Source organism: Enoplosus armatus, chromosome 3 (genome assembly GCF_043641665.1).
Source record: "Enoplosus armatus isolate fEnoArm2 chromosome 3, fEnoArm2.hap1, whole genome shotgun sequence".
Lineage (NCBI taxonomy): Eukaryota > Metazoa > Chordata > Actinopteri > Centrarchiformes > Enoplosidae > Enoplosus > Enoplosus armatus.
The window spans coordinates 16,865,859-16,888,930 of NC_092182.1; the positions used below are offsets into that span (position 1 = coordinate 16,865,859).

Here is a 23,072-nt window from a genome sequence, read left to right on the forward strand (position 1 = left end):
GTGTGAGGGGGAAAATAGACATGAAATTAAGATTTTAAAGTGCTTTTGTCAAGAAAACAGACTGAAAATGTTTTGTGTCTTTATGCCTGCTTGTGTATACTGATATGTATTCAGGCCAGTTTCTAAGTCATCTGCTCTTTTGTAACACGACTGCATGTTAACCAGAAATCAGTGTCAGGCTCTGTCTGACATCAATGTGGAGAGCAGCCATGTGTTTTAATACTTTTTCTGTCTTCTATTCGCCAAATGTAGTCGGCATATAGATGAGGTTTACATCCAACCTCCAATCCCAGTTGGCCCCATGCAGCGTGTGCCATTTTCCATTTTCCCTTACTCATTACAGGCAGGGCTGTTGACCTTGTGCTTCTGGTTCATGTACAAGAGCAGATGTGTTGGCTCTGCAGGGCTTAATGGAGAGCAGCAGTACAAGCTATTGTCTGCTGAGGTTTATCAGTCATTAGCCTGATAGCATGCTAAATGTGACACAGATTGCCACGGCGGTTTACTTGCAAAATAAAGTCTGTGAAAGCGCCTCAAACAAAGGGGAGGAAAAGAAAATAATCTGAGGAGGAGAAGACTTTAGTGTCTTTCTCAGAGCCCCTTGAGTATGTGTCTACTCTGGCCCCCACGTCTCCCTGTAGGACACAGGGGTGACTTTGGAAAGTGATCTGCAGACTGCTGTGCTGGTCTCAAGTGTCGTCATGGCAAGTTACCGGGCAAATGGATATACGCATCCTCATGAAAACCAACAAAGGGATATGTGGTGTATGTACATATTCAACTTTGTATGTTCAAGGGTGTTCTGCAGCGGAGTGAGCCTGTGCTTCAAGAATCAATCTTTATTAAAAAGGATAAGACTGAAGAATTGATTTAATGAATGCGGCCTCATGTCCTGCAGCCACATGTAATCCGCAGAGAATCATTGAGCATGAGCTCAGGGGGACAAAAAATGTTCGTAGAAGACTCATAGAGTGGCCTGTAATGATAGTCTCCATATAATCCCATAATTCCTTGTTTAATTAAACTCTGGAGCTGGCCTTGAGACTCCGCCAGCTCTGTTGCTCTTTTGTTCTCACAGTTGTTATTTGGAGGCTAGGTTTGAGTATTCTTTTGTCCACTTATGTTGAAAGATGTGACTGGAGTGAGCTATAAACAGTGATCGTGGCTGTAAAAACAATGAATTAGACGGTAGGAACTCACTCAGGCGAGACATTCAGGTGAGCATTATAGTTTTTCGTTTGAGCTGAATAGCGAAAGGGCCTCTGTCAGAAGCAGAAATCTCTTCATACACCCTCTTCTTCAATATCTCCCTTTATTTTCCCTCTCCCACACTTTCTGGACTGAGCATGATGCAATCCAACTAGGCCTGGAGCAACACTGGCACATCACGCTGCCTTGTCAATGTCTCAATGAGGAAATTATGAAAATATGAATTTTATGACATGAAATGAAAAGGGCCATGTAGTTTGAATAGACATGCAGAGGAGGTGAAAATGATGCAATTTTCTAAATTCAGTTATAATGGTAATGTGCAATGGTAATGCGTATTTGCTGTCAAAAATTTCCCTGTCGGCCCGGATTGTACAGCTTTGTGCTGTATCTATATTCCTCGAGCAAAAATTCAGCTTAGTTGAATGCCTAAAAAGTAATGTAAAATATGTTCTAATTCATTTAATGACAGCGGATGGAAACACATGGGACTGAATGGTTTTGGTGTGATATTGTGTTCTATTTTATACACTTTGGCTGTGCTGTGTACGAGCAGTGTGCCCTGGGCCAATGAGAGAGAAAAGCAGGGTGAGGAGCAGCAAGGTGGCCTGTGCAGATTAACCCCTCTACCCACCGACACCCCCGCTCCCCCCTCAGCCCTCTGCCTTCACAGCCTCTGGGGCCCCTCGCAGAGACAGGATTGTGTATCAGGGCCTCTTCTATATTAAATAAATATCCACAGATTAAGATAATATTCTCCCAGTTGTATATTGAGAGAGGAGAGGCTGTCATTTGAATCCTCTGTGTTGCCAGTCCTGCTCTCTTGAGCAACAAAAGAGGCTCCAAAATGCAGATAATGCTGTTAGAGCTTCTTCTTGATCAGTTTCAGCTCACATTTGATGCTATTTTCTCCAAAACACCCCTCAGTTCGTTCACACAAAAGACTCCTTTACTTGTTTTCATTCCATGATCACACAGATGGCCCTCTGTCTTTACCTTTTCACCCCAGGTAACCGCACGGACGAGGGTTCAGATGTAGATTCGGAGCCTGACTTGCCCCTTAAGAGGAAGCAGAGACGCAGTCGCACCACCTTCACCGCTGAGCAGCTGGAGGAGCTGGAGAAGGCTTTCGAAAGGACACATTACCCAGATATCTACACCAGAGAGGAGCTGGCTCAGAGGACAAAACTCACAGAGGCGAGAGTACAGGTTAGACACACCAATGACAGTACCAGTGAGCGAGCATTGTGCTGTGGTATGCCTGCACGTTGGTTCTCCCAAATTATTAAAAGATATACCTACATTTGGTGCTACCTAGCTATGCAGAAAGGTTTTGAAACATCCGTCCCTGACATTTCTGCTTCCACTCCAATACAAATGGAGGAATTTGCATATGTAATTCAACATATCTCTTTCAAAGAAAGAACACAAGGTCAACTTTTTAGAGACTATTTCTTTGGTAGAAAGTTCCAGTGAAATCATGATAAATAACAAAGATGTTGTTTCTGGAAAGACAGATTGCTCTCAAATGTCATTTTTCAGTGTCTTGAGCATCTGAGATTAAATTCAACTCATCATCATTGTATTGGTGTGGAGAATCTCAGAGACAGATATCTCACTAAAACTGAAACTGTCTGCATGGTGAGAGGTGTGTGAGGAAATATGTTTTTTCGTATTTTGGGTCAACCTGTGTTTTAAACATGTAATTGCACGTTATGCTAACTGTAAAAACTCCACCTGCCAACATCAATAGCAGCTTAGTGCTGAGAATCATTAAGAAAACGAGGCTCACGCTGTGTTTCACCTTGTGCAGGCCTCACAGCGATCTGCGCTGCCTGAACAGCAAATACCATAATTCGCCTAAACACACCATCACACTTGACTGAACTCATGCTTGAAGGCGCTCCCTCTGAAAATGTACAAACATTGCCCTTATTTTACCCACAGCAGTGATTTACTCATCTGTCAGGAGCACGTCGCCCTTTTTACCGTGTTGCGCTGTGCATGTAAGGGAGTTTGCTGCTCACCATTAGCCGTCATGTTCGAGATGTTTGACAGAGACTCTCCCTTCTTCACACCTCAGACCCGGGAACCTGTCTGACAGCCTGGGTGCCCTGCGGTTCAGTGTGAGATTGAAGGAAGATATGTACAGTAGAGTTATAGCAGCAGCTGTTCTTCCAAAGACGGAGAGAGGGAGGAAAAAAAGAAGAGAGGGGAGAAAGGGAATGCATTCCTGATGGATTTCTCATTTCGGCCTTTGGCCAGGATCTCAGCCCATCACTTTCAAGCTTGCCGCTGCTTGTAAAACTCTTCACATATCACACAGGGTTCCTCTCTAGGGACCTTGTGCCCCGACAACAACATTAATCAATCAGCCGCTAGTAAAAAAAAAAAAAAAAAAAGGGGGGCACCCCTCTCCTCTTACCACAGTCATTCACACTCCCTCTGAACCCCCCAAACTCCTCACCGCATGCTAACTGTTCATCACACTACAAACATGCAGTTGGGGTAACTAATTCCACACATGTCTTTGTCCATCTTGAAACCCCCCAACATGCGAGGATGTCCTGCATGTCTGAGTGCTTAATGCCTCACTCAAGGGAGGAAAAATCTCATGGCTGTTATAAGACAATATATTAGTTTACTTTTCAAATAGTTTAGTTTTTTTTTAAGAGTATAAAAGGCAAATCTAAAAACACATTCTAATAATGAATATCTAGAAAGTAGAGTGAGTTCCAACAATCTAATATGGTTTAATAAAGCCACATAATTGTGCAAACCACATATTTTGCTTTATTTTTAAAGCTTATAGTAAATGCCATGTACAAATCCATCAGTCGAGTGCAATTCAAAGTCATCATGGAGGACAGTAACACCTCAGGTTTGGGAACCAAATCCATTCTTTTATTAGCATCTGTGTATTTATGGAGCCTGACGAGAAAATCTAAACATGAAAGTGAGAGAAGAAAGAAGACGGAGTGACTGCTGTGTCTTTGCTGTTAGATAATAGACTTAAATGATGTCATGTGAAAACCAAACCTGAGGAATTTGAGTCATGGCTCAATTTGTTAATGCTGTTTTCCTCATAATCTAATTCTTAAAGACTTTGAAAGTCTCAAAAGGTCAACTCAAACTTAATTTTCTGAGAAGGTTGCAAAGAGGGGGCTGAAAACATGCGCTGCAGTTTGCTAAGCGTGTATGAAGAAAGATTTTGTCTATAAAAATAACTTTTTTTATGAATCTAATAGTTTTGTCATAGCATTTGTCCAAATGCATCTCAAAGGAAACATTGTTTTTCAAACAGATTCTGAATGACTAGAAACCACACCACACAAACATCAACTTTTAACCCTTTTAATGAAGAATTAGATAGTAAAGATAAACTAAATCTGGGAGAATTAAGTTTAAATGTGAATTTAATGGTGTGTGCATGTGGCTGTTGTTTGTATCACAGCATTCTGAAAATGTCCACCAGCTGGGCTTTCACATAGGTGCCCAAAAGGCCCATCACAGGGCAGGAGAGAGGAGACCCTTTGGCCTGAGAGAAAAGCTTCTCCAACACAGCTGCAATGACGCATCTTCCAGATGTCGTTCACAGACTAACCGGTGTTTGGGGCTGAGAAAGAAACTATAGGCAGGGGGTGTTGGTGCTCCCACAGACTCATATTTTAACTTGAATATGTGTCCGCCGTCATGGTTCGCTGTCATCCATTTGTCATTAAACGTGGTGATAATGTGGAGAGCAGTTTTTTTTCCCCATTGGATGCAGAGGTAAACGGCACTCGCGAGGCACAAACATGGCACTCAACCGCCGCAGCCCAAAGCTGTGTTGTAAATTAAACTGCTAGATTCTTGTGGAAGTGATGAGTGTTTGGCTTAGCGCTGACTCACAACCTAAACTCATAAACAGAGCTAACTCCCTTGTGTCTGCCCTCGCCTGCCATTTTAAGACCCTTTCACCATCCATCTTTATCAGCCCCGCTGCCCCTTTCAGCAGAGCTACCAGCGCTCCTCCACCACCGCGAGCCCCGCGATGGTTTTATCACCCCAACTGACAAATTGTGGGATATGATCCGTATCTCTCAGCAATTAGTTCCAGGCTGCCTCAGTGGGAGGGGATACTGCCAAGTCTACCTTCAGTATGTGCTCCGCTGATGCAGTGTGTGCTGCCACTTTCCATCTGATAACCCCTCAGTTTTAACAGGAGCAGGCAGCAAAGCCATTCCATGAGCTATTAGAGAAGAGAGCATCATTTGTGTCCGTTCCCTTGGAGTGCTGGACTACGTGGGGGTAGCACAGAGGAGACGGGGTGCAGGCAATAGGCTGCAGGCCGCTGTAAATCAGCGCTCACAGATGAAGCAAATTACATTCTCCCCTATTTAGACTGAGGTTTTTAAGAGAGTGACTCCTGAGTCTCGGCTGAGGCTCATCATCTCAGCATGCTGCCTCCGGCTCGCCTTACCAAATCTGTCACATAGATCCTCTTTCATTACCAATAAACATTCTGCATGTAGCTATTATACTTAGTGGAATCTAATAAGGTATAAGCATTGCTTTTTACGAAGCGTGCAAATCAATTTGGTAAAAAAGTTTCTCTCTTTATCTGTGGCTTGTGCCGGCCTGTTCATGCACACAATGAGCACAGGCAGAAGACCTGTGTGGACGCTGTGCACTGGCCTTCACAGCTCCATGTGACAGACCAGTGCAGGCAAATTCAAACTCACGCTGATGCTTTCAAACAAGTTTTCAACATAGCGAGTGGAAATATAATCCCATAGGGAGGTATCAAGAGGTACTACACAGTTTCCTGATTGTTATAAGTACCAGCGGCAAGAGAGGAAATCACAATGGAGCTGAGTGGCGACAAGCAAACCCAACAGGCAGCTGTATTCCCGCCAGTATGGGTTTATGTTTCATAAAGGAATAAATAGGATTTGTGTAGATTGTAGGGGAGAAATTGTTGCAATGCATCAGTGTGAATGTTCTAACAGTTTCTTATTATTAGAATTTAAATGACTTTGGTACAGTGCTTCTGTACTCCTGATACTTATCAAGCTAATCCCACTCTCCTCTCAAATTCACACTCCTAGCTACTTTAATTAGCATAGTGCCAGTCTGGAAGGCAAGCAGGGAGGGAATCAGAGAGAGAGAGAGAGAGAGAGAGAGAGACAGGGGGGAAAGAAGAGGGGAAGGAGAGAGGAGGAGGAGGTGTGAGGAAGGGGGGGGGGGGGGGGGGCATTGCGTGGTATGAGACAGAAGAGGATTTGTATGTTGAGGCTGGTTGCATCACCCCTCTGTGTTTTTGTGGATATGAAGTCAGCAGCACATTTTGTTTTGTCATTATCTCGGCTCTTGGTATTCATCTACCGAATGTTGCAAATTGGCTCCTGAAAGGCGTCACATATTCAGTGCTCGTCTTTGACAAAATAATTCATGGAGGATTGTCTGAACGGGGGGGAATTCTGAAATATGAGTGATCCTATTTAAGAGAGACAACAGAATGAGGTTTTTTACTGCAGCGCAGTGTCACACGTTGACAATGTTCGGAGTGTGTATTATCTCTGATCAAGCGATAAGAAAATGCAAAGATGCCACTTGATCGCTAGGAATCGATTCTGTTGGCGGAGAGTGAATGAAAGATTTAAGGCAATGAAGCGATGCAAGCCACCGAACTTGAACTGGGGACTAAAACTGTGATTGTCATGGCTGCTGCCTATTGTGGGTTTGTTATCCGATTGCAGGTTTGAGGTTTGCAACTAGACCCTCTTCTATTTCTGCTCTACAATAACCTTCACCCTTCCTTCTTCCTCCAAGCCTTCCTCTTTTGTTTCACAAGCTAAGGGCTAAGCTTGACGCCTTTAAGTGTTACTGCTCTTCCATCCTCCCCGCCTCCCATAACTTTCTCCATAACCATTCAGAGATGCAGCGCAGACACATCCAAGTGCACCGGATCCAGAGAAACCTTTTAGTCCGTGAAAACGAAACAGAAGTGAGCCACATGAATTCGGCGGCACACTTGTAGGTAGATAGGGGAGACATGATGGAGCGCTGCAGCTCTCTGTGCTGCAGAGAATTAAACCGGATTGGGGAGAGAGCAGAGGAGAATCTGTGGTCCAAGGTGACTTTGTGATCAGGTTCCAGAGCGCAGCCTCAAATCCTCAGCTTCAGGCTGTGTGTGAGTCTGTGTGAGAGCGAATGTGTGTACGTATGAGAGTGTGCTCGTAACGTGCACTATGTGCGCATGTGCATCGCCACTTGGGTACATGTTTATCCCAGTCTGTGCTGACGGCCTGACGATTGTTGGAGAAAGTCACTCAGTCAGTCAGTGGCTGTTCTCCTCACTTGTCCCATACATTGAGATGGACACACTGCACACGAACTCAGTAGAGCTGCGGCCTGTATGTTAGTTTAGGTAAGTTTAGTGTATTAACATTGATCACGCCTGTTCAAAGCCTGAGAATACTGCAAATTCCCATAAATCATGTGGATACCCATCACTGACTGATGTTCAACGGCAAATACATTTTGAAAGAAACACAACGCACCTTAGATTACATTCTTAATGAATGTGTCTGCCTAGCCGCAAAATGTTGATGCTGAAGGTATCAGCCAAATGTTTACTGACTTATTATTTCATTTGTCTTCCTTACAGTATCTGCTTGAAGCAACTAAAGCATGGTTAAACCTTTTTATAGTTACGTTTATCCAGTTTCAGCACTCGGTCTGGGTTGAGGAAAGATCGGGGTCTTTGGCTGAAAGAATCAACGGCGACTTCAAGCACGAGACACAAAGTGTTTACTTTATTAACATTTAACCAAAACCACAATCGTCATGCAGTAAAAAATAAACAATTAAGTGGCATATAAATGTAATATTAATTGGACAGATTTACTGGCTGAAAGAAGTGACATAATAACAGCCAATGAGTGACACATGACAAGTCTCATATAAGCCATTTTCAAAACAAAGTCCATGAAGGTGTAAACACAGAACAAGCTCTGTATTTAGGTGGATTTTATTAGCAAACTGGGGAAATTATAACTATTTATATTCAATAGTAAGAACCATGGAATCATATATTGTGGTGGAGCGTCTGCAAATAAATGTACGTTTGCAGTGGAAACATTAGTAAAGTTAGGAACGGGAGATTGCGGGAAAAGGAAGTGAAACTGCAACACAATACAACAGAAGAGGAAAACTGTGAAAGCAGACAGCGGACTTCACCGTTTAAGAGTTTTGTCTGCCATGATGGAACACCTCCTTCCTAAGCTTGGATGACAACGGGGGAAGGAAGTTAAAGTGAACATAAAAGAGGGGTGGGGTGAGTGGATGGGGTCGGAGGTGAAGTGGCACTGCGGGGTGGGGTGATGGGGAGTGTGTGGAAGAAAGGGGTGTGCCCCCCGTGCCCCCTCCCCTGGGCCAGGCAGCTGTTTGTCTGGCCCAGTAGGAGCTTAGTTCAGACCTTGGACCACGCTCCACTACATCCCAATAGCAGAAATTTCACTGGAGCCACTCACCACATTTGTTTTGGAATAGCTGATTGAGGGATTCAAAGGGGTCTTTAGAAGCGATCGGGCTTGAGATAAAGATTTCCTGTTGGTTTAATTGAGGTTTACCCGACACAGTCATCGCCTGTTGCACCCGTTTTCTTTCTAGTAAGACGAAACCGAGCTATAGGCAAAAAGAAATCACCTGGTCTTTGCAGAGGCAGTGACTGTGTGGGAAAAGAACCACATTCAAATTAAGATCTCCGTTGGGCTGAGATCCCTTGTAGGCCTATACGAGTTTATATGTATGTTTGTGTGTACAAAAAGAGGCAGCCCCCGAAAAGCAGCGAGTATGTCGCTGTGTAAGTCCCCTTGAAAGTGTCCCTCTTTAAGACCTGTTTAAAAGGGACGCCCCTTCTTTGTGTCCACTGTTCTCCGTGGCGTATGGAGGGGCTTTTGTCCCCTTCTTTCATGTGCCCTCACAATAGCCCGGGCCGTTTGAAACACAACAGTAGATGAACTGCGCTGACAGTGTATTAAACTCTGATGAATTGCCTGTGCGAGGCATAGATCAATGTCCTTCAACCCTTAGCACACAGTGAAGCCCGGGCCTTGTCTTGGTTAAATGGAACAGGTTGCTGGCTCTTTACAAAAGGGCCTGATTATATTCATGTTTTGTTGAAGCAGAAGCCTTTTTAAAATGTGTAAATCTTTGCGGTTCAAAAGAGTCCTATTTTTTCCCCCTTTCATTCAGGGAATTGGGTGCTGCTCATTTTGTGAGCATTTTTGCTATTTGCAGCCTCAGAGCTCTGCGTCTTGACTCCAAAGTTGAAACACTTTCTTTCTCTTCAAACTGACTTTTAAAGCTTTAAAAACAACCACATTAAAACAGCACCACAGCAGTATATCAGTTAATGTGCCTCTACAAAAGTGATGGCCTCTCTCAAAGCATCCTATAGCTTCACAAACATACTTGAGGTGTGTGATGTGGAGGCTAGTGGCCCACGTCTGACCTTTAAATGACTTCTTCCCTCTGAAGGGGGCTTAGGGCAGCCTGTTTACACAGATCACATCTTCAGCCCCTTAAGAACAACAGGGACGGACCACTGAGCCTCTATGGCAGCTCCCACAGGGACAGCAGACTCTCAACTACCATCAGCACCATCACTCACACTAACTGGCAGATTAATCACAGGTGGATGGAGAGACTCGACTGTCAAATGCTCACAGAAGAAGCATAAATTGAGTTTAAGTGAATGAAAAATAAAACAAAACCAACTTGGAACCTGCAGGAGCTCAACATCCAAAGCTAAAAATTTGTAACAAAAAAATAATGTGAAATGTGCTTTGATTGAAAGTTGTGTGTATTCTTCTTTTCAGGTGTGGTTTAGCAACAGGCGAGCTCGGTGGCGTAAACAGGCCGGGGCCAATCAGCTCGCGGCTTTCAACCACCTGCTTCCTGGAGGATTCCCACCCACAGGGATGCCAACTTTACCCACATACCAGCTACCAGATTCCAGCTACCCCAGCACCACACTATCGCAGGGTAAGGCCGACACTTCTGCACGCAGTCTCTCAAAATATTTCCAATCCGAAACGTACAGTATGCTCTGAACTCTAGAGTCTAATCTAATTTTGGTAAAGATTACATTAGTCCCGTTTATTTGCGGTATGCCATCTATATTTTATGCTCTTTTTAATAACATTATAAATTATGTATGAACCATGTGCAGCATATAAGAACCATGCAGCAAGTAGTTATGTTTACAATCACATCTTTGTCACAGTGGAACAGAAACAAGCCTTCACTTCTTTTCTTGTACAGGTCACTTCTGTCCTTTGCAACAATTTGAATGTATAAGGGGACATTTTTATATGGTAGAGAACTTGCAAGAAGGACTTAATATATAATATATATAACTTAAAATTTGAGGTTGCTGTTTGAGGATTCTTGTTTAGCTTTTCATGTCTTTTTTCCTTCGACTCTCTCTTACCTGCCCACTGTTTGTGTTGTTCTTGGTGTCAGAGGGCAGCACATTGCACAGACCCCAACCCCTGCCTCCATCCTCCATGCACCAGGGAGGTCTGGGTGCTGACAGCAGCTCTGCTTATGGCCTCTCATCCAACCGCCACAGCTTCTCCAGCTACTCCGACACCTTCATGAGCCCTTCAGCATCGAGCAACCACATGAACTCTGTCGGCAACGGGCTCTCCCCACAGGTCAGTCCGGCAGGTTTAACCTCAGTATATCTGCATGTACATATAATGTTTCCACATATAGGTAGCGTTCACATTCTTCAGTCTACCACCTCCCCTCCTCCTCCTCCTCCTCCTCCTCCTCCTCCTCCCCTTCTCACTGCTCAGAATATGTAATTGTATTGGACTGAAATTAAAATTCAGAAACAGCATGTTCAGCAAAATAACTGCCAGTGTGGGCTTTTATGTTCGCCTACCAAAGCCCTGGATTTATTTTAGCTACTCTAAATTGCTACATTTGTAAAACAATTGGATTAACATCAACAAATTAAAATTCATCTTGATAGTACCGCGAGTACTCAAGCTGCTCCAAACAGCGGTTTTCGACTTTCCTGGGACATCTAAATCCTGCACGGCGCAGTGAGAACACATGCAGATGAAATAATTAGCTAAAGCTTATAAATGTAGACCCATAATCTTCTTCACGTAATTGTCTGCAGCTGGAAGACTCCAGTGCTATGAGTGATTTTCCATCATCGCTTTACTGCATGATTTCCAGGCAGCTCAATGTACAGAGCGACAGAGGCGGTGTGCTCTTCCACATGTGAGATTTTGGCCACTTCACATGCTCTTGTGCAGTCCTGTCACGATAAAGGAGAACATCACCCAGGCTACTTAAGATCATGGGTTTCCTAATTGCAGTTTAAATCTATAGAAGCCCCTAAAATATCTTGTGTGATACTAAATGTGCGGGTTTGTTTGCCTCTTCTTCTGAAAAGCGCTGGATTTAACCCCTTTGGACAGCTCCATTAATGAGCGTTTAAATGCGACTCTATGGTAAGGGTTGAGCTTTAAGTAGCACAGAATGAAAAAAAATGATTTGTATTGATGAAAATCGTGTGTACGGAGTGAATTATACACAATTACCCATCAATACTGGCCAGTCTTGCCCACCCTCACCAACAAGATGTGGTTAACAGGCAGAAAATAAGATTGAAATGGTGTGTAAAGAGTTGAAAATGAATTTCAATGCTGCATTTGTCCACAATTACCCCGTCGTTCACACGTGTTTTATTGGGAGTTTTTTTTTTCTTCAAATATTTCTCAAAGCAGATTGGAAACATTCTTGGTATTACCCTCTTTCTTCAGAGAAGAAAGAATTAAGGATTTTGTGACAAAAAAGAGATTTTCTCTCCTGCTGGAGCGACGGAGGATAACATGGAGGCTCACAGCGTGTTTGATTGTTAATCGTGGCACAGGGGCTTTAACTGCTAATGCTCTCACTGCAAACCTGCAGAAAAACACCAGGAACATGGAGTCGGTTTTTTTTTTTCATTAATGGCTCTCTCTAATACTGGCATGGGGCACACTGTCGCTTTCTCTCCCTCTCTTCACAGGCATTCAAGAATGTGTTGGGATATTAAACATTTCCTGTCATAGTGAGGATTAGGACAGGAGCCTTTGGGCAACTGTACAGCATGGATTTTCACTATTCAATTACTCTATCAAGTGGGTTTGATTAAAGTGTTTTTTTAAAACCCACCTGAAATGTATTTTATTTAGCATTTAACATTTAGTTATTTAGAACTTAAATTGTGTATTTGGTATTTTCATTTTTTTTAGAAGGGCATAAACATGTGGTGTGGATGTTTTGATGTGCCACACCATGTTTGCACTGCACAGAATTGAAATGTATTGAATGCATGCAGAATGCTGTGTGGCATTCCTATCAGTCTCTCAGCATGGAGATGAATGTTCCCACTGACAGCAGAATCAGAGTTCACTCTGTGGTGCAGCTTCCTGCTGGGCTGGGCAGCCCCCATCTCTCTCTCCCTCTCTCTCTCTTTCTCTCCCTCTCCCTCTCCCTCTCCCTCTCCCTCTCTCTCCCTCTCTCTCTCTCTCTCTCTCTCTCTCTCGCTGCAGCTATCCACATTAAACTCTCAACACAGAAAACTCACACAATAAACATTAAGTTCACCTTGTCCATGTCAGACCTTGTTTTGTCTTTGCATTTAAACAAATTTCACTCAAACGGCAAATCAGTTTCAGCTTTTATCGCCACACATCGGACCTTGCAGTTTATCTTTCATGATTTACAGCATGTTTTGGCTCTCCTGTTTTCCCTTCCCTGTAATGGAAAAAAAGCAACACAAAGAGACTCTCTATCGAGATGGAAATGAGAATTTGATATTGTAAGTTACAGACGGCATCTGTTTGCAGGAGATATGCTTGTGCATTGGTATGTGCAAGCTATTTCTTCAAGTGTCTGGCATTGATGGCCTAGCTGTTGCTGTAAAGATTGACAAAAATTCTCTGATTCCCAGTAAATGGGCTGCGGTGGCGAGGTGCCAAGTCTGTAATGGAATCCTGCAGCGTTCAGCAGTCCCGACAGGAGCTCGCGTCCATCCCAATCCTATAACCTATCCCGACAGCATACATTTTCCCATTACAGGCGGTGGAAAAGCCATCCACACTCAAACTGGTTGCTGTCATTGTGGGATATACAACGTGTTTGGCTGGTTGAGGGAGGCAGCAATATTAGGGGTGGTGAGAGTGAAGCTGTGCATGGCTGGGCAAAAGGTATGAAACCAGAAGTGTGTTTTGTTGTTGGTCTTGTTTCATTTAGCGGCACAGCAGGTGTTGGGAAGAAGGAAAGGCAAGGGCACGGAGGACAGGCATTCCAGTATTTTTCTATCTTTACCTGAAGAAGCTTATGTCTGCTTTTTCATTGTGATGTTTTTCATTTTTAATATTTCATTTGAAATGGGCCATTGTCTCGACCTTTTAAATGGCCATCATGATGCTTCAAATTTGAATTTTGCATACTGTTAAGCAACAATAATAAGCAATATTTGTTTTGGACAGACAGCTTTCCTTTGACTGAAGAGGTTGTGCTTCTCTCAACAAAGCCTGGTAATAGGAAACTCTAAAGAGCCTTTTAGATACTTTTCAAATTATTCTTTGAAGCGGTGTTCATGGGCATTGCATTTGTGGGGAGACATTTGGGCTGAATTCCTCATTATTGCATGACAGGGACACCTGCTGGGAGAGAAAAGAAAACAACTGCATTGACTGGAGAGCTGAAGCCATGCAGGAGGAGCTCAGTGGCTCAGAGAGCTTGGGTTTCACTCCTCAGAGAAATATCTGGAAGTAATGACATCAGGGAATAAAAAGAAGAAAAGAGGGAAGTGCACTGTTGAATGCTTTGCAGTGGTGCTGCATGATGTTCGCAGGTTATTCTGCATGACAGGGAGACATGATAGGGAGAGTGGGAAGCCAAAGGTGTGGTGGACAGAGATTTTATTTCTGTTTTGATGACAGAAGTTCTCAAAGTTTTGTGGGTAACTTTTTTTTCTGTTTTGCAGTTTTATGAAAGTGTTGTGTGTTTTGGAATGACAAGGATGTGTGTGTGTGTGAGTGTGTATCTGAGGAGGGCCTTTGGGCTGTGTGAGTGGGCCGGGCCTCCACACACACACACACACACACACGTACACGGGATCAGAGGCAGAGCGGCTCTCACCCCTGCCTCCCTTTGATCTGTGTCCCCAGGCCTGCCTGCCCGCGCGGCGCTGCACCGTACCACGCACGCTGACACCATGCTCACCAGCGACTCCCCACAACTGTCTGAGAGAGATAAGCCAGGGGAGACTCCAAACTGTGCTGCTGCTCTTCCATTAGCTAGCGCAGACGCTTCTTTTAAAAACGGGATGAATTATTTTTAAGAAGCAAGCTCTGCCGTTGCCAAAAAAAAAAAAAAAAAAAAAAAAAAAAATGGAGAGGGGAAAATGTACGGAACAATCTGGAGCTCTGGCTTCATTCCGCCTCCCTCCCTGACTTCTAACAAGACATTCTGCACCTGAATACCAATGAGAGGGGGAGATTCATGTAGTCCCCCACATTATTAAAACTTGGGCATTAAGCCTCTCACCGGGCACTGTGTCAGCTGGCAGGCTCCACTGACAACAAATCAAAGGGGATGAGCACATAGCCTGCATTCATAGCTCAGCCACTCGCAGAGCAAGAGGGGGAATACATACTGGTTAATTAGAACTCCCATTAAAACAAATACTGTTTCAATTTGGCAAGTATAAAAAAAGATGTAAGAGGCTTTCAGAAAAAAGAGACCTGCTGTTGGCAGCTGCCAAGAAAATCCAGGGACTGTAAATCATATCCACTGGCTATACTGTTTCTGCACAGATTATTAGTGTTTGCTGCTATTTTGCAACACTTTTGAACTCTGAGGAAAGATTCTGTGCCTGTGACACCAGAAATGTACCTCTGCACACATCGTCGTCGTCGTTGTGTCGCGTTGGCATTCGTCTTCTGTAAGATAATGTACCTTGGTTTGTTTCTGCAGCTTGCAAAGACTTAAATCTGCACGGACTGTAGCTTTTATGAAGTATGACATAACTACTAGCAATGTTTCTCAGTCTAAACTCAACGCTTTAGGACACTTTACAGAACCAGAGTGCCACTCATAGAGCTCATCTTGGTCATGGCTGCAGCTTTTCATGTGGGCCTCATTTGCTAGTAGCTGAGACAGTAGTCGGCTGTGTACCTGAGCCATTTGTTGCTCACTCCGTCTTTTAGGTCTCACGAGCACCCAAGTGAAGCCATTTTCTCTTTCATTCCAAAATATTTTTGGTCGGAGCTTTATGTATTCATAATCTATTTTTCACCTACCAACCTTCCTTCCCTCCATTTGGCTTTTTGTCATCCCACGATGCCTTGCCAATAGTGCTTTGCTCTCTCTCCCTCTCTCTCCCCACCTTCCTCTCTTGCTCCAACTCTCTCCCCTGGAGAGGCAGCTCTTCTCCCTACGCCCAGATGAAAGGCTATGGCGGACAATAAAAATGCTATTTAAATGCAAGGGTGTTTGTGTGCGGGTGAGAGATATTTCCTGCTGAAAGTGAGCTGCTGCATCCTGATAAATAGTAAATATAAGGGAATGTGATTTACATTTATCTTGCAGAGGCAGCCAATATGAATTTCAGTAAATCCTAGAAGATGGGGATTTAAGGAGGAAAATGACTGAGACTGATTCACATGCTGTGTGTCCCACGCAGTTGAAATGCCTATAAGGTGGAGAGTGGTACTGCCTTTATTAAAGTGTAGGCACAGTCATCGATCCTATCTAAAATACCTATTACACACAGACACACACTGTGTCACATGCTCATCTGCGGAGATTTCCTGCCGCATACACAATTTGAAGGTGACTTGTATCGAAATAATAATAATAACAGTAATAGTAATAGTAATAATAATAATTAAATGCAGCCAGTAATAGCAGGCTGCAGGGCAGGTGAAGTGTCTGTGGGGGCATACGCTGGGTGACTCTTCAGGGTCAGGGGTCAGGGTGCAGGGGGTTATGGGCCGGCCGGAGGAAGAAGGAGGGCTGGTTTGCTGTGAACCTGTCCTGCTAGCCGGAGGTCTTGGGATGTTGTCTGGCTGCATGTGGTTCCCTTTAGTTCCAGATGCCACTCTGACAGGTGCATAGCTGTGATTAATACTCTTTCTGACTTTTTCTCTTACCCACGTTTTCTAACTCTGCCCCCCTTCCCTTTCTGTATGTCCCTCATTCGTTCCTTGGTCCCTGCTTCACTTCACTGTGGACTTGTGACCCCCTTTGCAAAGTTGATCTAACACTCACAGTTTTCTTAGCCTTTGTAAAAAAAAAACTAAACAAAACAAAAAGGCTAGAAATATGAGTATCTATTGCCAGCATGCTTCATTGCACGTGTCTCTTTCTCGCTCCTCCTTTCTTCCTCCTGACAATAAGATGAGAATATGGGAGGTGGTCAGGTCCTCAGCTGGTCGTCTCCTGCAGCAGCTCTCCCCTCTCAGTCTCCAGCTGAGAGCTATTTCACTATTTATTTACATGTAATTATGGCTATGAGGTGCAGATATTAACACTGTCAAGAACAATTTGACCTGACATTTTTCACTAGACCTGGCCCCTGCTGTTTTTAGCAAACAACCCCCACCCTACCCTCCACTACCACCTCCTCCTCTTCTTCCTCCCCCTCTTTTTCTCCTTCCCTCCCTCGATCCGCCTCGCTTTCCTTGTGGTGCTGCTCCCTCACACACGCACACAGGCCCTGCCTCGCTGAAACCACTCTCCTGGAATCAGAAAATCTGCCGTTTAATTTAGAAGAGGCGTTGGTGCAAGGTGCGGAGAGTTGAAGACTGTGTGTATGTGTGGGTGTGTGTGTGTGTGTGTGTGTGTGTGCACATATGTGTGTGTGTGTGTGTGTGTGCGCGCGCGCGTTTTGAAGGGGCCTCTCTTGTTCCCAGTTGCTGAATCCATCCCATAGTTACTCAAGCATATCACTAGCAGAGAATAGAGGATTGCTCCCCACACGTTCTCCAATTGCAGTCCAATAGACGGCATATTAACCTCTGGTTAGCGCGGGGCCAAGTTTATAGCTTATACTGTGGGGCGTTTAGGAGGGAGGGGGGACCTTCCTCCAGCGTGAGCAGCTGTGCTTTCTTGAACATTTAGGCTAGCATGAGCTAAAGTGGGCTGGAGAGTTTAGTTTAATAAAAATCTGCAAAGAGAGAGAGTGAAGAGTTGCGGACAACCCTAAAATGAATATTCCATTTGTGTTTGTTTCAGCCTCCTTTTTGTATGCATGAACAGCCTCATGGAGCGCAGAGAGAAGAGGCACAGGCGCAGGATGGCTAACATGTTGTGAGGAGTGACAGCTTGTTCCAGTGCCCACTAATCATCCTCATCTGTGCCTGCCTTGTCAATGCCCAGATTCTGTCAGTGCCAATCAGCCAATTAATTGAACACAATTAGCACCCCACCCCAACCCCCCATATGTACCACATTCTTCAAAGGCCCGTTTCTCTCCCTCCAGCCCCAACCCCCCTCCCCTCCTCCTCATCGCCCTTCCTCCCATTCTACCTCTCACTCTGCTTCTGTCTCTTCATCCTATGGTGCTTGTGGAAGACACTTTTCAGTTTTTATTAATGTGCCGCGGCCAATTAACGCAGTGGCATGCAGGCCAGAGCCCGTCATCTGCTGCCTGCCACCATCCCGGCTGTCTGCTGCGGCCCCACGCCACCCCTCGCGCCACCTCTACCGTGACCAAAACGCTTTAATTCAATTTATGCAATCACTGTTATTTTTAAATAGTCATTTTGTCTGCTCAGATGAGGGGCCTTACTGCCCGCTGGGCCGGCCCTCTCATGTGAGGGATGGGGGAAGGGTGGAACATTGTGGGAGCAGGAGTCGACTGACTTGGTGGGGGGGTCCCTGATATTTTCATTTGTTATTTACTTCCTTCATGTTTGTAGTTTGAGGTTATCAGGTGATTCAGATTTTTTAAATGAGGATTTTAAACAATAAGAAAAATAAGGTTTATTTTCGCAAAGAAAATATCTAGATTTTTTCTATATATATATATTTTTTTTCTTTTAAGAGTCTTTATTTAATATTTTGTTTATTCTCAAAGTCAGACACTTTCCAGACACTCGATCTGTGTGACTCCTGGTCACAGACTTAAACACTATTCTCTTCCTGTAATCACAGCCTCAGGACTGGCCTTCAAATATTGATCTGAAATTCAGTGTCATCACTGTGGATCTTTAATCATTCTCGGCTGGAGCGAGTATCAGCCAGGCAGATCTGCTAAGGTGCAAGATGCTATTCTGCACCACTCAGATAACTTACAGACATTTGGAGTGCTCATTTTTTCCCTGTCTGCCCTGGTGACCTCTGCCTAACTTAAAGGTACATCTTGGGGGCATTTTGATTTGGGCAGAACAGGGAGCTATCGGTGACAGAGGAACTAATCCAGTCTTGCGCAGATTAAGAGTATTTGTGGAGTGGGGTGTGTTGGCGCTGGCGCCGGGAATGGAACAGAAGGGGCTCCTATCAGCTCTCCAGGCAGGCTAGCCCTCAGGCCAGCGCAGTCCTACAGGAGTCTTTGTACTTCCCAAAGCCTCCACTTTCCTCTCACTCACTCTATATCACTTTCTCTTCTCTCTCCTGCCCCACTCGCCCTCTTTCTATAGGCTATCATATTTTCACTGCTCCATTTCCTCTCTTTACATTTCTGAATTTGTGTTGTTTTAGTCCAGTTCATATGCCCACTTATTATTTTCAGGTGCTTGAACAGTCGCGATATCGTTTTTCTCAGATTTGCCACAGATTTGATGCACATTAAGTCCATACTGTTAAGTATAAAAAGACATAAATGCTGCACCTTTCAATATTGCACAACATTTTAAAACTAAATTGTCAAAGTGCAATAACACCAACAAGTTTTAATTGTATTGCATTGCAGCACATCTGCACTTTATTTCTTTGCTGACTTTTTTCCCCCTTCTTTTTGTTTTTATTTTTTCTTCCATCACTCAGTGTTTCTCTCAGCTCTGTCTCTGTCACATTTGTTTTATTCTGGAAACAAATCCAACAAAGAACATCTCGTCAAACATTCACGCAGACAAAAAAAAATGTAATTTGACTGTTGAAGAAATTAGGGAAGTATGAAAGGGCCTCTTTTTGTGTCTCAAGTGCGCTATTTATTTATCTGAAAGGATGCACATTGTATCAATTTACACTTCCCCATTCACTTCGCCACAGGCTGGAAGGCTCAGAAGTTGAGAGAATTAATTACTTTTTTATTATTATTTATAAAGTAATCTATCTGTAGAGAGGGAGCGGAAAGAGGAGAAGGAGAGGGTGGGGGAGTGGGGGGGTGGTTGAGAGAGGCAGGGAACGCCCTGGAGCATTGTCCTTTAAACTAGGTCCTGGCTCACATTATCTCCCAAACCAGCACTCACACAACGTCAAACAACAAACGAACTCTGGGCTGCTGAGGACGCTGTATGCAAGGAAAGAGAGGGAGGTGGGGGGTGGAGAGAAGCAGGGAGGAAGTCTTCTCTGCAAGAGTGTAAAGAGTATGTTAGGAAAAATAATGTGGTTGTTAAGATTTATTTTTCTCAGCTCTTAAATTTTACACTAATTCAAACTCCACAAGTCCTGTTTAATGCACCTGTGTGTATACTGAGATGTATAATTTAAAACTTGAGTAACATCCTGCTGCACCAGACCCCATTCAGTAAAACTCCATCAAATATTGCATCAACAAAAAGCTTGTTAATCCAAAACCATATTCCATTAATGTCTGTCAAGCTGTGTTCATGTTATATATATAAAAATCTGACAAAAAGCTTCCTATTCCTCTCTGAGAGTAAATTCACTGGCTACGAGTTTGAGGAGAATAGCGCTGCCAGCAGGAATACTTTGTGCCAGAATTTAATATCTATGAAGTTTTGTTTTACACAGCATGCAGCGACAGAAATATGTGAAGGTATCCAGCAGCAGATGTTTTTTTTACGAGCATATGTGACTAAGTATCACTTAACCCCTGAATGTGAAGTGAGAGAACTTTATGGGGACATCAAAGTGACAAAGCCATGCAATTAAAACTGACCCACGAATAACTGAGAGGCTGAAGTGACTCCAACACAGTCCAGCATGACACTTGAAAGATAAGTTCGCCTCTATCTGTGCCTTCATCAGATTGAGAGGACAATGGTGAAAACAGCATTGATTTTTTTGCGAACACAAAGTCTAACTGATACACAGCTAATGACAACTTGACTACTCCTGAAGAGCTTACCTTCTCCCCTCTAGCGAAACTCAAATCATTAAGAATCCTCTTTTGGGAAGGACGACTGAAGGATGGCGACATCCTCACACATGACAACACTTGTTAGACTCTAAAGTGGCCGATCCATCCTAATCCACTAAAATAGCAAAACTGCCACAATGTCAATGATAAGAAGTCATTTTCTTTTGAAGAACTTTTATGGCCATGAATAATATTCGGGCCAATTGTTGGCTATTCTATTTCATAAGGGAGCGATGTAATCAAGCTTCAATTAACCAATGACTAAAATGGACTCATGCCCTCCAGCTGTCTTTCTCAGGACACTTAACAAGCTCTCCCCCTTCACTTTCAGCCACCACAAACCATCAGGACATATACTCCTCTTATCCTCCTCACAGTCCGCAGCTCGGCTCCATATGTGAGGGAGCATCACATGTGTCCAGCATGAAGAGGGCCATGAATCTCCCTCTTATGGATACATGTCACATGCTTTGTCCACAGATGTGGAGGGGACAGGGTGGGGGTTTCCATACTGATAGAATTAACATGTGGAAATGACTAACCAGACTTTATGTTTCTGATGTGCTTCGAGTGCTTTATATTTCCTGGGAGGCCTTTTCTAAAGATATGATTAATTTGCAGAATGTGGTTAATTTTCCCTCTGTGGGATATTCCTGGCTTAGTGCATCATTTGTGGACTGTTTGGCTTGCCCGTGCATTGCCTCTATGTTTGCAGCATATGTGTGTGTGCATGCATGCAAACATATGTCTGTGTGTGCATCACCCCTGTAACCACCTCCATGATGGGCTAATTGGTTTAGCAGCCAAGGGGCCAAAGGCCATTTCAGCATAGCAAAACTCAACATGAACCTGATGTTGAAGGGAAGGCTTCCCTGCTATAGGAGGGAAGCATGTGTGGGACAATTCCCTTTTTACCACCCCCTCCCACACACACACACACACACACACTCCACTTTCCTTTTTCACTTAAAGAAACTCGCGGCATAAGAAAACAAAATTCTTCACAGTGTTCTGGGCTGCTGTGCTTCAGACTGGAGTAGCACTAGAGGTAATCTCTTCCATTTTAACATATTTTGAGACCTTCTTCTGACGAATGTCACATGCTATTACATTAATCTAGAATATTGAATTGGAAGCTTTTATGCGCTATGAATAATATACACACTGTGATATTCAGGCGAGCCTCAACCTGCAGTATCAGCGGGCCCCTCAGTAAGGTTTGTGGAGCCTACTTTGTGTGGGGATCTGAGGGGATCATTTACCAGTTCCAACTCCATTACTATTCATGAGATGGGTAGGCTAGGGGCGAGGGATTAGGGACTCCCTTGGTGCTTGTTGTGCTGTAGGCTCGGGCTCAGGCCTCAGGCTCCGGGACAGGGGCTGTCTGGCACGGATGGTGGGTCTATTATCACCCTGGGACCCTTCTGTCCCACAGCAGAACACTTACTGCCAGTGCCAGCTAATGGAAACAGTCTCTCTTGTTCCCTTTCTCTTTTTTCTAACCTCATCACCCTCCTTGTATCCTTTCCCCTGCTCTTTAAAAAAAAAAGATGGGGAAGTTTTTCCCTTTCCCTATTTCAAAGTTGAAATGGTCTATTTCTATTGGCATATTTACCGTGAAGTGCTAGGATGGCTCTATATTTGCAGGAAAGAAGTACTTTCCCTCAACTCTGTCAATGCTTTGATCCTCAATTTTCCAAATTTCTAACATCCTCCGTTCCCCCTTCTCCACCCCCCAGGTGATGAGTATCCTGAGCAACCCCAGCGCTGTACCCTCCCAGCCCCAGCACGACTTTTCCATTTCCCCCCTGCACAGCAGCCTGGAGAGCTCCAACCCCATCTCAGCCAGCTGCAGCCAGCGCTCTGACACCATCAAGAGTGTGGACAGCCTGGCTTCCTCCCAGTCATACTGCCCTCCCACCTACAGCGCCACCAGCTACAGCGTGGACCCCGTCACTGCAGGCTACCAGTATAGCCAGTACGGCCAGAGTGAGTAAACCCTGCTTTAACATTAACATCCTGAATATTTGTGCTTAGCTTGAATACCTTTATGAACAAGTGCTTTTGTCTTTTTATGTGTCCAAACGAGAGCAGGTCATTCTTTTATATCCTCCTCTCAAGTTGATTAGATTTAAAAAGCCTGTGAAGTGATGCCCAACTCCCAGGCAAGAGAGCCTCCTGACCTTTGCACCCTGGTTGGTGGAGGCAGACACGTGCTCTTGATAAAGAGCCCCCCACCCTTACACCACCACCAACACCACCACCATCCTCCTAGAGAGCTGCCTTAGTCACACCCCACTCCACTTGGATGGGAAAGAGGAGAGGGCCACTTCAAAGCACGGCACACCCTCAGGGGCCACAGTGTCCTCTTGCCCACCTCGCTCTCTCTCCCTCTTTCTCTGTTCTCCATCACACACACAAACACACACACACACATATACACACACCCTCAGGGCAGGAAAGAGTTTGCTTTATTAGATTAGCATAATTGACTGATGCTGTCACAGCCATTCATAAGAGGTAAAATGAA

At 44.3% G+C, this 23,072-nt stretch overlaps 1 protein-coding gene across 5 annotated transcripts in view; it reads left to right on the plus strand.

Annotated features, from left to right (window-relative positions):
- pax7a (paired box 7a) overlaps positions 1–23,072 on the plus strand; it is a 42,865-nt gene that overhangs the window by 18,997 nt on the left and 796 nt on the right. For 2 of the 5 annotated variants that reach the window (XM_070902890.1, XM_070902893.1), the window contains exons 5-8: positions 2,219–2,418; positions 10,077–10,242; positions 10,723–10,916; positions 22,282–22,531. In XM_070902890.1, the coding sequence (XP_070758991.1) occupies positions 2,219–2,418; positions 10,077–10,242; positions 10,723–10,916; positions 22,282–22,531 (810 nt within the window). Of the gene's footprint in view, positions 1–2,218; positions 2,419–10,076; positions 10,248–10,722; positions 10,917–22,281; positions 22,532–23,072 lie in introns of all 5 variants that reach the window. The other 3 variants (XM_070902891.1, XM_070902892.1, XM_070902894.1) reach the window with 2 other exon arrangements.